This window comes from Carlito syrichta, unplaced genomic scaffold (assembly GCF_000164805.1).
Source record: "Carlito syrichta isolate Samal-C Ts95f unplaced genomic scaffold, Tarsius_syrichta-2.0.1 Scaffold107934, whole genome shotgun sequence".
Taxonomy (NCBI): Eukaryota; Metazoa; Chordata; class Mammalia; order Primates; family Tarsiidae; genus Carlito; species Carlito syrichta.
The window spans coordinates 39,834-54,303 of record NW_007052030.1 but is presented as its reverse complement, the minus strand read 5'-3'; the positions used below and the strand labels follow the sequence as shown (position 1 = coordinate 54,303).

Here is a 14,470-nt window from a genome sequence, read left to right as displayed (position 1 = left end):
ATACTTTTTCATCCCTCGCCCCCTTTCCACCATCCCCCTTTTGGGTCTCCAGTGTCCATTATACCATCTTATATGCCTTTGAAGACCTATAGCTTAGCTACTACTTATGAGTGAGAACATTTGGTCTTTGGTTTTCCATTGCTGTGTTACTTCACTTAAGATAATGGTCTCCAATTCATCAAATTGCTGCAAAAGACATTCTTTCATTCTATTTTATAGATGAATAGTATTCCATTATATACATCACATTTTCTTTATCCAATAATCAATTGATGAACATTTTGGTTGATTCTACATCTTTGCAATTGTGAATTGTGCTGTGAGAAACATAAGGGGTGGTTGTCTTTTTATATAACTACCTCTTTTTCTTAGAATAGATACCAAGTAGTGAAATTGCTGGATCAAATGATAGATCTCCTTTCTGTTATCTGTGAAATCTCCACATCCTTAGAGGGTACGCAAATTTATATTTCCACCAACAGTGTATAAGTGTTCCCTTTTCACCACATCCTTGTCAACATCTGTTTTTTAAAAAGTTTTAATAATGGCCATTCTTTCTGGTGTAAGCTGGTATCTTACTGTGGTTGATGATTAGTAATGTTGAGCTTTTCCCCATATGTTTGATGGATATTTGTATATATATTTTTGGGGAGATATCTGTTCATGTCATTAGTCTACCTTTTAACTGGTTTTTTTTTTCCTTGCTGGATTTTTGAGCTCCTTGTGTATTATGGATATTAGTCCTTTGTTGGATGAATAATTTGTGAATATTTTCTTCCATTCTGTAGGTTACCTATTTACTCTGTTGATTATTTATTTGCATTGCAGAAGCTTTTCAATTTAATTATTTTCCAGTTTATTTTTGTTTTTGTTTCATTTGTTTTTGGGATCTTAACCATAATTTTTTTGCCTGGGCCAATGTACAGAAGGGTTTTCTTAGTTTTTCATTTTTAATTTTTATGATTTCAGGTCTTACATTTAAGTCTTTAATCCATTTCAGGTCTTACATTTAAGTCTTTAATCTGTTTATATGGTGAGAGAGAGAGATCTAGTTTCATTTTTCTGCATGTGGCTATGCAATTTTCCCATCACCATTTATTGAATAGAGTGTCCTTTCCCCAGTATATGTTTTCATCAGCTTTGTCAAGATAAGCTAGTTGTACATATTTGGGTATATTTCTGAATTCTATGTTCTGTTTCATAGGTCCATATATGTGCCCTTGTACAGTATCACACTGTTTTGGTTACTATAGTCTTGTAGTACATTTTGAAGTCAGGTAATATAATTTATAATGTTTTTTTACAAAAAGTTGTGTGCTCATTTGTTTTTCTCCTTAACATTTTAATGCATATTTTTAATGTTTGCCTTTCTGTTTTCTCTCATTTTATTGATTCTCACTCACCGTGTCCTTTCATCTCAAATATTTGGATACCATTGATTGTGTGTTACATGTTATATTTTAAAAATTATTACTGGAAATACTTTGAGACTTAGTAAGATACTATCTTCTTCCAAAAAAATACTTTATTTACATCTGCCTTGTCCCTAGGAATGACAGTAATCTGGCTCACCTTAAAACTTCGGGGCTTGAAGTTTTCTCATTTACTTTGATTAAGTTAGGCTGAAGTCTGTTCAAATGCTTTTTACTATTGATCTATCCTTACTTCTAGGGTGCAGGCTTCTAGGGAATTCATTCCCGTAGTAGTGTGTGGTTTTCATGGGTCAACTCCAACTTTTGGTCTTTTACTCTCCTATGATAGCACCAAAAGCTTAAGTCAAACTCTTAGTTTCCTCTTCCAAGAATAGCAAATTCCTGCAAGGACAAGGTGGCTCTAAGAGTTGGGCTTAAATTTTAGAGTTTCTATCCAGTGAGGTCTCTCTACCTTATTACCTTATTAGCTCCTTCATATATATATATATATATATATATATATATATATATATATATATATACACACACACACACACACATATGTATGTATATGTGTATATATATATTTAACCCAATTATTTACCATTGGATGGATTTCCTATATAACTCAGCTTTCACTATTGGAAGTAAAATATATAGATTTATTCTCTGTCATAAAAAGTCTAAACTTAATTTAAATGTAAATAAGTATCTTAATAAGCATTTCCATGATAAGCACTTCCCTCAGAATTCTAATTCTAAAACAGTTGGATAAAGCATGGACATTTCACTTGAATTTAGAGTTTAGATTTTTAATGACAATAATGTGTTTAATGACTTACAGTGTTTGCTTTGATTTGCTTTCCCAGGACTTACCTAGAAGAATAATGGATTATTTGACAAGAGTCTGAAGATTGAATAAGTGAAGCTAATAAATATACATTTTCATTTCTCTCAAAATCATGTTCTGTATTTTTGTCTGAATTCACAATAGCCCATAGACAGGTCAACTTACCCATTTTTAATGCCATGATTGTTTTATAAAAGAAAAATGCCTGGAACAAAGAAAAACACGAAGCCCTACTATTGGTGCATGGCATCTTGAGTAAAGGATGCATTGATGACACATGCTTTAAATAACTTTTTTTCCATGCACTTTGTTCCATAGGCATGTACTGTTGATGGAACAATGAGGTATGCCCCGTGTCCCCTTTTGGCAAAATTAGAGAGGTTTAGTGTGAAGAGAAAGGTGGGAAAAGAAGAAATCAACATGACACTGTAACTGCAGGTAAATTCTTAGGCAGATTTATGTCAAAAGAGTACATACAGGAGTTACAGAAATGAAAATTGATCCCATAAAATATATTCATATCTTCACTATAATGAGTATGGGGTTTCTTTTTGGGGTGATGAAAATGGTCTAAAATTAGATTGTGGTGATGGTTGCATGCGAATATCCTAAAAACATTAAATTGCACACTTTAAATAAGTGTATTTTATGGTATGTGAAATATACTTCAGTAAAGCTATTAAAAAAATCTTTTCAAATCTATGTATTTCTTAAGAGTCATCAAGTATCCTAATTTAAATGTCAAGAGCTTAGAGACTATAAAACCCATACAGGAAAATGATTAAAAACATAATCCTTACATTCAGGAAATATTTAGGTTTAAATTTTGGTTTTATATTTACTATCTGTCAGATAAAAAAACCAGTAAGTTAACATCATTGCACTTCACTTTTCCCCAAAAATAAATAAATGACAACACTATCTTGCTTGGAAGCAGAAATGAGACATGATTGTTGTTCAAGTGCCCTCATGTGAAGGAGAACAAGAAGAGTAGACAAGGACAAGGAAAGTCAACTAGTAAGAATGCAGTCCCAGCTGGAGACCAGCCTTAGCCTGTTCCTCAAAGAAGTCAGTCACTGACCAAACTCTGAGAGGGACAACATGAGAGTCTTCCATTCTGGTGGCTGTTGACCTTTTGGTGGTCATCACTCAATGCTACTGGTGGAAGGCATATTTGACAGTAAAGGGAGTCTGGGTTGGGCACCAGCAGGCTTTGTTACTCACTCCCCCATAATCTTGTTGTAGGAATGACACAAGGCACTGCAGAATATACACTGACTGCAGAGGCCTGCACCATGCCTGTAATATAAAAGACACTTTATAAATAGTAGCTATTCATCTAGGACATAAAATATCAAACACATGTACAAAATAAACTAATTATAAGTATTGTGTGACATTACTCAGCAAGAAAATCTTACTGTGCACGTTGCTTCCTCATCAAATGTATATGTGTGATTTATGGAGCATCCTTCATGAAGAGGTTGTAAGGGAATAACTTTTTGTGGGCTTGTCCAACCTGAAAGCAAAAATATAAATGCATGTGCTTTGGGTTAAAAAATAATAAAAAATTCTTTTTTTCAACAGAAATATTTCCTATTAGAAAGCTAAACTGTGTGGTGCTAAATGATTTATAATGGTTTAACTAATAACTTTTCTGGATATCTCAACAGTGAGAAGAGAATAACTTTGGAATTTATATGTGAGCAGAATTACTTGTTATTCATTAGTTATTATTGGGAGAGACCTATTTGTAACTATAAATCTGTGTATGTGCATTTGATACCTTGAGGATGGCAATGGCACAAAGTGAGTCTGGTTAAATGCAGATAATTGATCTAGTGCTAGATTAGAGGTCCTTTAAAAAACTGGCAAATATAAAATCAGCCTTCAAAAAGTATTTTAGTACCATAAGTGGAAACTGTTGAATATATAAAGATGAAAATGAGGGTTTCTGGTTTGAGGTGCCCATGAGCAAATAGAAATGTAAGGAGATAATTTCAACATAACGTGTTATCTACTATAATAATTGAGCCCAGAATTCTGTGGGCACACATAGGAAGACTGTCTAGTCCAACCAGATTGTCAGGACTCAGGGACATTTTCCTGAAAAACACACATGACCAAATCTTGACAACTAAGTAGGAATTGAATTTAAAAAGTAGAGAAGGGTAGTCATTGTAGGCAGGAAAACAGTATAAGCAATGGAAGGCCTGCCCTGTGAGAGCATCATAACATGTATAAAAATAACATGATGTTAGGTACAGCTAGATCATAAAATGGTAGACAGGAAATGGTAGAAGACAAGCAAGGAAAGTAGACCAGGATGAGGACATGAAAGCCTTGGACTTAACCTGCAGATGAATTGTCCCTGGGAAGATTTAATAAGAGAGATTTTTATCTGGCTTAGATAGGTGATTCGTATGGGTGAAGATAATGGTAGTACCTCTGGTGATTTCCATAGAGAACATTTCTCCTACCCTGTGGGGACTTGGTACTTGGTCCTCTACATCATAACTTTGTTCCATGAATTAATCCAGCTCTGTACAATGTAAATTTAACAGCTATAATTTGCTATCTAGGTGGACAGTACAGAGAGGTTGAAATATGGAGATGAATTGTAAGAGATCCGTAGGAAAGCACAGGAGCTCCATGTTCATCCAAGGACCCCACACAGGTAGAGCTTTTTAACAGACTCCAGCATATTGTGAGGCCTAATAATGTAGACATGTTCTTGTTTGGGTGCGAGAGTGACCCACATGAGTTATTTAACTCATCTGAGTCTCATTTTCCTCATTTTAATGACTATTGTCAAAGTTATAGAAACTACAATTAGCGAATATAAGGGAATGGGCAAACTATGACATGTAGTTAAAGTGATCAACATGCTTATTAATTATTAATGAGTAGTTGTAATATTAGTAGTGTTTGTAATATTAATGTAGTAATAGCATTTTCATGATAATGATGCTGATGTTGATGATGATGACTCAGTCAATAGTTGACTAAGAAATCAGGACAGAATCTGCAAAGGGGACTGGCAAGGATGGGATGGAAAACAAATGGATATTGGATAGTCTGTGGATTTAAAAGGGTAATCAGATAGTAGTGTTGGGAGGCCTTGATGCACCATTGCTGACTTTGAATATAGAGGAGATCACATGAGAAGAACATCTAGCCTCTAGATACAGAGAGTTCACTGGCTGGCCATAAATAAGGAAACAGGCACTTCAGATGCAAGAAACTATATTCGATAACAATCTGAATGAGCTTGGAAGCAGATTTCCCCCTAGGCCCTCTAGATAAGAAGAAAGAAAACATCTTTATTTTAGCATTATTAGATCCTAAACAGAAGACGCAGATAAGCTTCCCCAAACTTCTGACACACAAAACTGTGAACTCATTAAGAGTTTTGTTTTAAGCTGCTAAATTTGAGGCAATTAATTACAGTAGTCAAAGAAAACTAATACAGACACAAAGGTGAGAGGCAATGGCAAAGGGTAAAAAGAGTAATGAATCCCAAGATTATTTCAGTTTTGAGAACCATGAGAACAATTCTGTTTATAAAACAGCTGGGCAAAGGAAACCCTCAGGACATCTATTGTGCCAAGAACAAAGGGATGGCATTTTGTGCTATCCATATTATTTGGAGCCTTTGGAAAAGGAGCAAGGTAGGAAAACAATGGAACTTAAATTCTGATTTTAAGCCAGAATAGAAGTAAAGAAACAGGACAGTGAATTACAGTTATCAGCTTAGAGTCATCAAATGAAGGTATAAGTATGGTTTCCTTTCCTTTCCTTTGCTTCCGTATCTTCTTTGATACAGAAACCCAAACCAGAATTACTCTTTGAAGGGCGGGCTCCTTGTAGTACAGGTTTCCCCACTAGGTAAGTGTTCTAGGAACCCATCAGCATCAGTGTACCACCTAGCATTATTTTGAGAGTCTGCATTCGGCTTCAGTGAAATTCTTTTTTTTTTTTTTTGAGATTCTTTCAATGCATTTGCCCATTTTATGATGGATAATGTATGATCGCATCTGCCCACATAGTGTGGAATGTTCAGTTTTTGACTAAAAGTGGTCAAATTAGCAATTAATAATTGTTTCTTAGTAACTTAAAATGTTTAAAACCATATTTTTTATTGTGATTGGGTTCCATGTGTAACCCACAAAATTGTGAGTTTGAAGGAGTCTGTCATGTGCCACATTTTCCCATAGACTCTGTTACTGTGATAAAAAAATCATAATATGGTATTTTTAAGGAATGCAAGTCTGTATTATATGAGAAAGTTGTCAAGGGATAGTCCATGTATTTTTGTCCTATTCATGTATTTTCTATTCTCTATTGGTAAAGATAGGTTTTTGTAACACCTAATATAGCCTTTACGAGCAGTTTTCCATGAATTTTTAAAAAATATACCTAAAGTAGGTCAATTACGCTGATTTTTTTAAAAAACAACTTTAGATTTATTTGATTTCTGTGCTGTTTTCTTATTTTCTAATTTATATGCACTAAATAACAGAACTTTAAAACACATTGAAGAGAAAACAGACAACACTCCAATAATAGTTGAATATATCAATATCCCACTTTCAATAATGGACAGAATAATCAGACATAGACTAATAAGAAAGTAGATAACTTGAACAACACTGTAAAGTAATTTGATCTAACATCAATTCACCCAACAAGAGTGGAATACAGTGTACACTTTTCTTAAGTATACATGGGCATTCTCTAGAATAGGGTAAATGTTAGACTACGAAACAATTTTTCAAAAATTAAAAAAATTGAAATCATACAAAGTATCTTTTCCAGTCAAAATGAAATAAAACTAAGTATCAATAAAAGAAGGAAAACTTGGAAATTAAGAGTATGTGAAAATTAAACACTATATCACTTAATAATCAATGGATTAAGAAATCACAAATTAAATTAGAAATTATCTTTAGAAAAATAAAAATGAAAACAAAACATAACAAAAGTGATGGAGAATGACATCATCAAAATGGCAGTGTAGGAAGTTCTGAGTCTCCTCCCCTCAATCAACAAACTGATTCAGCAACAATTCAAGAACAAATGATCTTTGTGAGAAATTTAGAAACTAAGTGAAAGATTCTTGCACCTCAGGAGAAAGCAAAGCCAGACTTACTGAAGCTGATATGGAGACTGGAGTATGAAACCTTCTTGTAGAGTTCCTGCCCCAGTGCAGTGCCATGTAATCAGGAAAAGACCTGCTCCCCAGCTCCCAGATCTACTCAGAAGAGAAAAAGAGTTGGTTCACATGTTCTGCATCCCATTTCCAAGGGAGCTCCCCAGAGGACTGGCTTCTTGTCTTGCCAGTCCTGAAGCCCTGATGGGTTTGGCACAACCAAGAGATGGTAGTTTGTCTGGTAGATGTCATAGATTCTACCCCCTGCTCAGCACAAAGTGAGAAGATTAAAAAAAAAACAAAAAACAACAAACAAACAAACAAAAAACTCAGCTGTCAGCTTCCCCTTGGGAAAAGAAAGAGTTGATTCATCCATGTGTCCACTGCACCAACTTCTCTGAGATTACCCAAATAACTAGTATCTATCTTATCAGTGCTGAATCTCTGAAGTTCAGCATAGCTTAGCCACTTGGGGGAAGACAGAGACAGTGGCTTGGGCTTATAGATATCATAGAACTGGATTTAGAGGTAGTCACCATAGATCTAGATGCCACAGGTCATAAAAAGAGTTGACACAGCAACCCAGATTCTCTGGCATTGTCAAAAAACCTAGCAAAGGTTTTACTAGTCTTGAAATTCTGATGGGTCTGGCACAGTGTAGCTGCCTGGGGGAGAATGGAAATGTCAGTTTGGTATGATAGATGCCATAGCTCCCCTCTGTTTGTCATAGAGAAAGAAGACAAAAATCCCAAATCTCATATTCCTTCAGGGAAAAAGAGAATTGACAGAGGTTCCCAAATCTCTGGCTAGCCCCAAAGTGTTCTCTTTTAGAAGCCCAGTTTACGAAAAGTGGAAGAAATGTTTGCTTGTCTTATGTGCAAACACCTACACAGAGAGTCCAGGAAAATAAAGACCCAGCCAAAGATGCTCCAAACATAGGAAGAAGTCTTCAGAAAGTGACCCTAACAAAATTGAAGTATATGATTTACTTGACAGAGAATTAAAAATAACTGCCATAAAGATGTTCACCAAGGTCAAGAGAATTAGAATGGAAGGAAGACATAGACAGTGATATAATAATAACAGGAGTTTTTAATATCACACTTTCAATGATAGATAGAACATCAAGACAGAAGCTCAATAAGGAAATAGAGTACTTGTGTAACATACAGACAAAGTGGAACTATTAAATATACAACATTCCGCCCAATAGCTTCAGAATACACATTCTTATCAAGGACACACAGATTATTTTCTAGGATGTATCATAAGTTAGGTCACAAAACAAGGCTTAAGAAATTTAAGAAGACTGAAAACATTCCAAGTATCTTTTTCTGACCACAACGAAATGAAACTGAAGTCAACAGCAGAAGAAACATGAAAAAAATTACAACTGAGTAGAGATTATACAGCACACTATTGAATAAAAGTCGTCTTTGGATCAAAAAAGAAATCAAATAAGACATTAGAAAACATCTTGAGACAAACAAAAATGAAAACAAGGTATCAAAACATATGGGGTTGTACTATAGTAAAAGCAGAATTAAGAGGGATGTTCATAGTGATACACACCTACAGTTAAAGAAAAGAAAATCTCAAATAAACAACTCAATCTCAAGGAGAAAGAAAAAGAAAAAAAAAACATTAATTTCAAATTTAGCAGAAGGAATAAAAAAAAAGATTAAGGCAAACATAAACAAAATGGAAAATAGAAAAACAATGGAGAAAATCAATGAAACTAAGAGTTGAGTCTTTGAAAAGATAAAAATTAACAAACATTTAGCTAGATTGGATAATAAAAAAGAGAGAAGACTGAAATAAAACCAGAAAGAAAATATTTCTGTTTTTACAGAAATAAAAGACAGTACTATAAATAATTGTATACCAGCAAAAAGAATAGCCTAGATAAAATGAACAAATTCCTAGAAACATAATCTACTGAGACCAAATCCCCCAAAAATAGAAACTATGGACAGATCTATAATTAAGTGAGGAGATTGACTCAGCAATCAAAAACCTCCCAACAAAGAAAGCTAGGACCAGGTAGCTTCACTGGTGAATTCTACCAAACATTTAAAAAGAATTAAGACCACCTCTCTCTACATTTAAAAAAAAAAGTTGAAGAGGAGCCCAGATAATACTGATTATTAATGCAAAAATCCTCAACAAAATACTAGCAAACAGAATTTAACTGCAACTTAGAAAGATTATATACTATGGCCAAGTGGGATTTACTCTATCAGTAAAAGGAAGCGAAATTGTGTACTGTTGGTGGGAATATAAAATGTTGCAGCCCTTTTGAAACAGTATGATAGTTCCTTAAAAAATTAAACATAAGCCGGGCTCGGTGGCTCAGCCTGTAATCCCGCGCCTTTGGGAGGCTGAGGTGAGTGGATTGACTGAGCCCGCGGGTTCGAGACCCACCTGGGCAGCGAGACCTCATCTCTACAATAAATCAAAAAATTAGCCGGGCGTGGTAGCACACGCCTGTAATTCCGGCTACTCGGAAGGCTGAGGCAGAAGGATCGCGGAGCCCAGCAGGTCGAGGTTGTGGTGGCCAGGAGTGGCCACTGCACTCCAGTCTGGGCGACCGAGTGAGACTCCAACTCAAAAAAAAAAAAATTAAACATAAAGTGACTATGTGATCCAGTGTTTATACTTTTGAAATTGAAAGTAATGTGTCAAAGAGAAATCTGTAAACTCATGTTCATAGACGTGTTATTCACAACAACAAAAAGGTGATCATCTCAAGTGTGTATCAGTGGGTGAGTGGATAAACAAAGTGTGGTATGTACGTGAAATGGAATATTATTCAGTCTTGAAAAAATATTTTTCAACATGGATAAACCTTGAGAACATTATGATGAGTGAAATAAGCAAAGTCTGTGTGGTTTCACTTACGTAAGAAAACTAAAGTGGTCACACCTGTAGTCCCAGCACTTTGGGAGGTGGAGGTAAGGAGTATTGCCTGAGCCCAGGGGTTTGCCACCAGACTGGGCAACTTGATGAGACCTTGTCTATACAATAAATAGATAAAAATTAGCTGGGTGTGGTGGTGCATGCCTGTAGTTCCAGCTACTTGGAAGGCTGAGGCAGAAGGATCTCCTGAACCCAGAAGTTTAAGACTGCAGTAGCTGTGCTCAGGTGATTGGTCTCCAGTATGACTGACAAAGTGAGACCAAAAAAAAAAAAAAAATCATAGTTAAAAAAATATATAGTGGTGGTTGTCAGGGTCCATTGGAGGAAGGGAAATAGGGAGTTGTTTATTAGATACAGTTTGAGTTTTGCAAGATGGAGTGAGTCCTGGATGTGGAGAGTGGTGATAGTTGCACAATGTGAATATACTTAAAACTAATAAACTACTATACACTTAAAATGGTTAAGACGGTTGTTATGGAATACATTTTTGTCTCACCAAAATCCATATGTTGATGCACTAATCCCCAATGTGATGTTATTTGGAGGAGAGGCCTTTGAAAGGTAATTAGATTTAGAAAGGGTTGAGGGGGCAAGACCTCAATGATGAGATTAGTGTTCATTAAAGAAGAGGAAAAAGCGGGCATGATGGCTCATGACTATAATCCCAGCACTTTGGGAGGTGGAAGCGGGAGGAATGCCTGAGCCTAGGGGTTCATGACCAGCCTGGGCAAACTGGTGAGACCTCATCTCTACAATAAATCAAAAAATTAGCTGGGTGTGGTGATGCATGCCTGTAATTCCAGCTACTTGGAAGGTTGAGGCTGAAGGATCACCTGAGCCAAGCAGGTTGAGGCTGCGGTGGCTATAAACATGCTATTGTACTCCAGCATGGGTGTCAGAATGAAACTCCAACTCAAAAATAAATAAATAAAATAAAGAAGAGAAAGAAGGACTAGAGCAAGTGTGTTCTCTCTCTCCTCATATGAGAACACATGGAAAGGGAAGTTTCTTCCATGAACCAGGAAGAGGGTTCTCACTAGGAACCGAATCTGCCAATTCCTTGAATTTTGACTTCCCAGCCTCTAGGACTGTGAGAAATGTGTCTGTTGTTTCAGATACCCAGTCTTTGATATTTTGTTATAGAAGCCTGAGCTAAGACAATGACTTAAAACAGGCAGAATGACACTCAAAGAGGTATAAATGTTGCTATCAGGAGGCTGAAGGCGAGGAAAATTAAGGAAGTGATAATAGACAACAAGCTGTTTCCTTCATGATAAGGGTGACTGGATCATCTTCTGCAATGAGAGGCAGTGTCCAGTGAAATGTTTGAATATAATTAGGATAAGTTTAGAATAGTTGATTGGCAGATAAAAAGAGAGCTAAAAGGAATAAAAAAGGCAGTACTGAACTCAGTTAAAGGCCAAGACAAGATTGGGATTGGGCAAGAAGTAGTCAGCAATATAATCTTTTATGATCTTTGCTTCACTATTTGTGAAAGTTCATTGAAGAGCATACTGGTGTGTGATGTAATTAATTCTGAGATGTCCTTCTTTATCAGAATGTATTGAAAATAATGTGCATTTAGGTTTTCTAAAATCCGATAGTACTTTTCATGTATAATTAATGATTATTTCTAGGATCGGCAAAGGCATTTAAAGCCTAAGGCAAATTATACTGAACTCAGTCCTCAAACTACAGGTACTACTCTTTGAAACTGTTAATAGCTAATAATAAAAGCTACTATTAATTGAATATTTTATCAGGTTGCAGGGATTTTGCTAAGCCTTTTACAAGTCTTAATTAATTTAATTCTTACAACTGTACAAGAGAAGTACTATTATTCCCAATTTATGTATGAACAAACTAAAAATTCTGGACTTTATATAATTGTACATTTATTAGTTCTTTATTCAAAATATTTTTACATGAATTACATCAAGTGGACCCCACTATTATCTTATAAAGTATTAATATCATGTGAATTTTATAAGTAAGAATACCCAGGAATAAAGAAAATAGTAACTAGCCCTGGGTCATAGAGGAAATAAACTTTTGCCAGGATTCAAGCCCAGACAACCTGACTCAAGAGTCTATCTCCGAATTCTTCTGTTGTACTGATGCAGTAAAATACATGGGACAAATAAGCTCTATACCCTATTCTGAATTGTTGGTGCAGTCTGTTAATACCGTTTTAGCTTTACTAAAACATTTCTTCAACCTATAATTTCTTGGAAGAATTTCTTTTCATAAGCTCAGTTGCTAATCTCTTTTCATTCCTTGCCTGCCAGACAACTTTCATCCAAGAAATAGTCCCCATGGTTTTCCTTCAAAGGTGTTTCTCATCACCTATAGCCCAGGCCTGTGGGCACTTAGGGGAATTTTTACAGAGAAACATAGTGCTGATGTCGGCAAGTGGTCATCAGTGCTGTCTCCAGGGCTGTGGAGCCTTTGATGCAGTAGCTACTTCATCTCAGCTCCTGTTCTTACTGGACCCAACACTTTACTTTTAACTATTTCCTGTTTTATCTCAGTCCTTGTAACCTAAAACTTTTGTAACCATCCACAGATTAATTTTTTTGAGGGAGACAGATATGAAGGTTTGCTATACAACTATCAAAGTGATACATAAATTCCCTTGTGGTAAAATAAGGTTATCATATATCTGGAATAAATAATGTTATACACTTTGTGTTGATCACTGAAACTAATGAATGTGCTTTATTTAAATCCATTTTTGTTTACAAATAGGTATATAAATGATATATCATTCTTATTACTTTTTTCTTAGTCTGTAATTTTAAAATAAGAAAACCTTGTTTAGATCTATACTTTTATGTTAATTTAACTGCAAAAGTGCAGAATCTTTTATCTATACTCTCCTCCTTCATTTGAGTATTTATAAAATAGACTCTATGTTACTTTATTTACCTCCAAGTCTTGCTCTGATGGAAATGTCTTGTACTTCCCTAGAATTCCATCTCCTGTCCTGTTGCAGTTCTTCTGATAGAATTTTTTGCCTCTTTACTGTTGTCTGAAATCCTGTGTCTGGTCTAGGAACTCGATGTTGAGGTTTCACATCACTGAAATCCACCAGGTTTGGGATCGTTCTGCCAATGCCAGGCTTTAAATCACCATCACCACCAGGACTCATAAACCCTGAACAAGGATCACCTAAGGGCACATCATCCCGAAGTGGAAATAATGGATAATCTGGCCCAAATGGTGGGGGATAAGGATAGTGTAAATGATAGTCTGGCAGGACTGAAGGTGGATAAGGGTGAAATTTAAGAAAAGCAGGGTTGCATTTCTCTTCAAATCTGCCATAGTTATGTCGATCCTCCAATCCTTTCACAAAAGGGATATTCATTTTTCTTAAGGAATCACAGTAGTGTGGGTAGTCATTATTCTCAACAGCCTTTGTTCCTGAAAGGATGGATCTTTTAGGGATACTTATCTTTCCGGGGGTATAATGAACTTCCACATCCATGGCCTTTCTCTTTAGCACTTATGACTATAAATTAAGTGCTTCCAATGACTCTTTTCTCTTTATAAAAACTCTATTTCCAATAACTGAAAAACAGGGTTAGTCTAGTAAAAAACTGATTTGGCTTTGTAAATGTTGGTGGAGGATTTCTTTTTCTAAGGTAAAATTTTTTCTTCACCAAAGGAAGAATAGGGCAGTAAAGGGATGGATGAAAAAGAAATGCAGAGTCCTTGTTGCTTGGCAACAGCTGGAACTCTAACACTGAACCATTTATTATGTTACATCATAATTTGATTCTTATGAAAAACAAAAATGGGCTTGGTAGTAATATTTCCATGATATTTTCTCCTCAATGCTCAGGAAAACTGTGTTCATTTCTTGATTTTTGAATGTTTCCATAAGTTGATATTTACTGGTATAAAATGCATTTATTTAAATATATATATAAAGCAGTCAATTCAGTGACAATATATTTTTTAGAAAGTAGATATGTGATTAAAATTAAGAAGTTGCTCTATAGATATGACAAACTATAACACTGCTATCTAAATAAATGTAAATCTAAACGCACTGCAAAATATAAATATGTATTACACTAAAGTTAAATTGGTATATCTAATTTTTAAAAATTGACAAATTACAGTCAAGGTACA

At 35.3% G+C, this 14,470-nt stretch overlaps 1 protein-coding gene across 1 annotated transcript in view; it reads right to left on the bottom strand.

Moving 5' to 3' along the window:
* Positions 1 to 13,820, bottom strand: part of CUNH7orf72 (chromosome unknown C7orf72 homolog) — a 78,257-nt gene extending 64,437 nt beyond the window's left edge. The window contains exons 1-2 of the mRNA XM_008067933.1: positions 13,262 to 13,820; positions 3,684 to 3,781 (exon numbers count right to left, since the gene is read on the bottom strand). Of these exons, the coding sequence (XP_008066124.1) occupies positions 3,684 to 3,781; positions 13,262 to 13,820 (657 nt within the window). The remainder of the gene's footprint in view (positions 1 to 3,683; positions 3,782 to 13,261) is intronic.
* Positions 13,821 to 14,470: the final 650 nt, after the last annotated feature.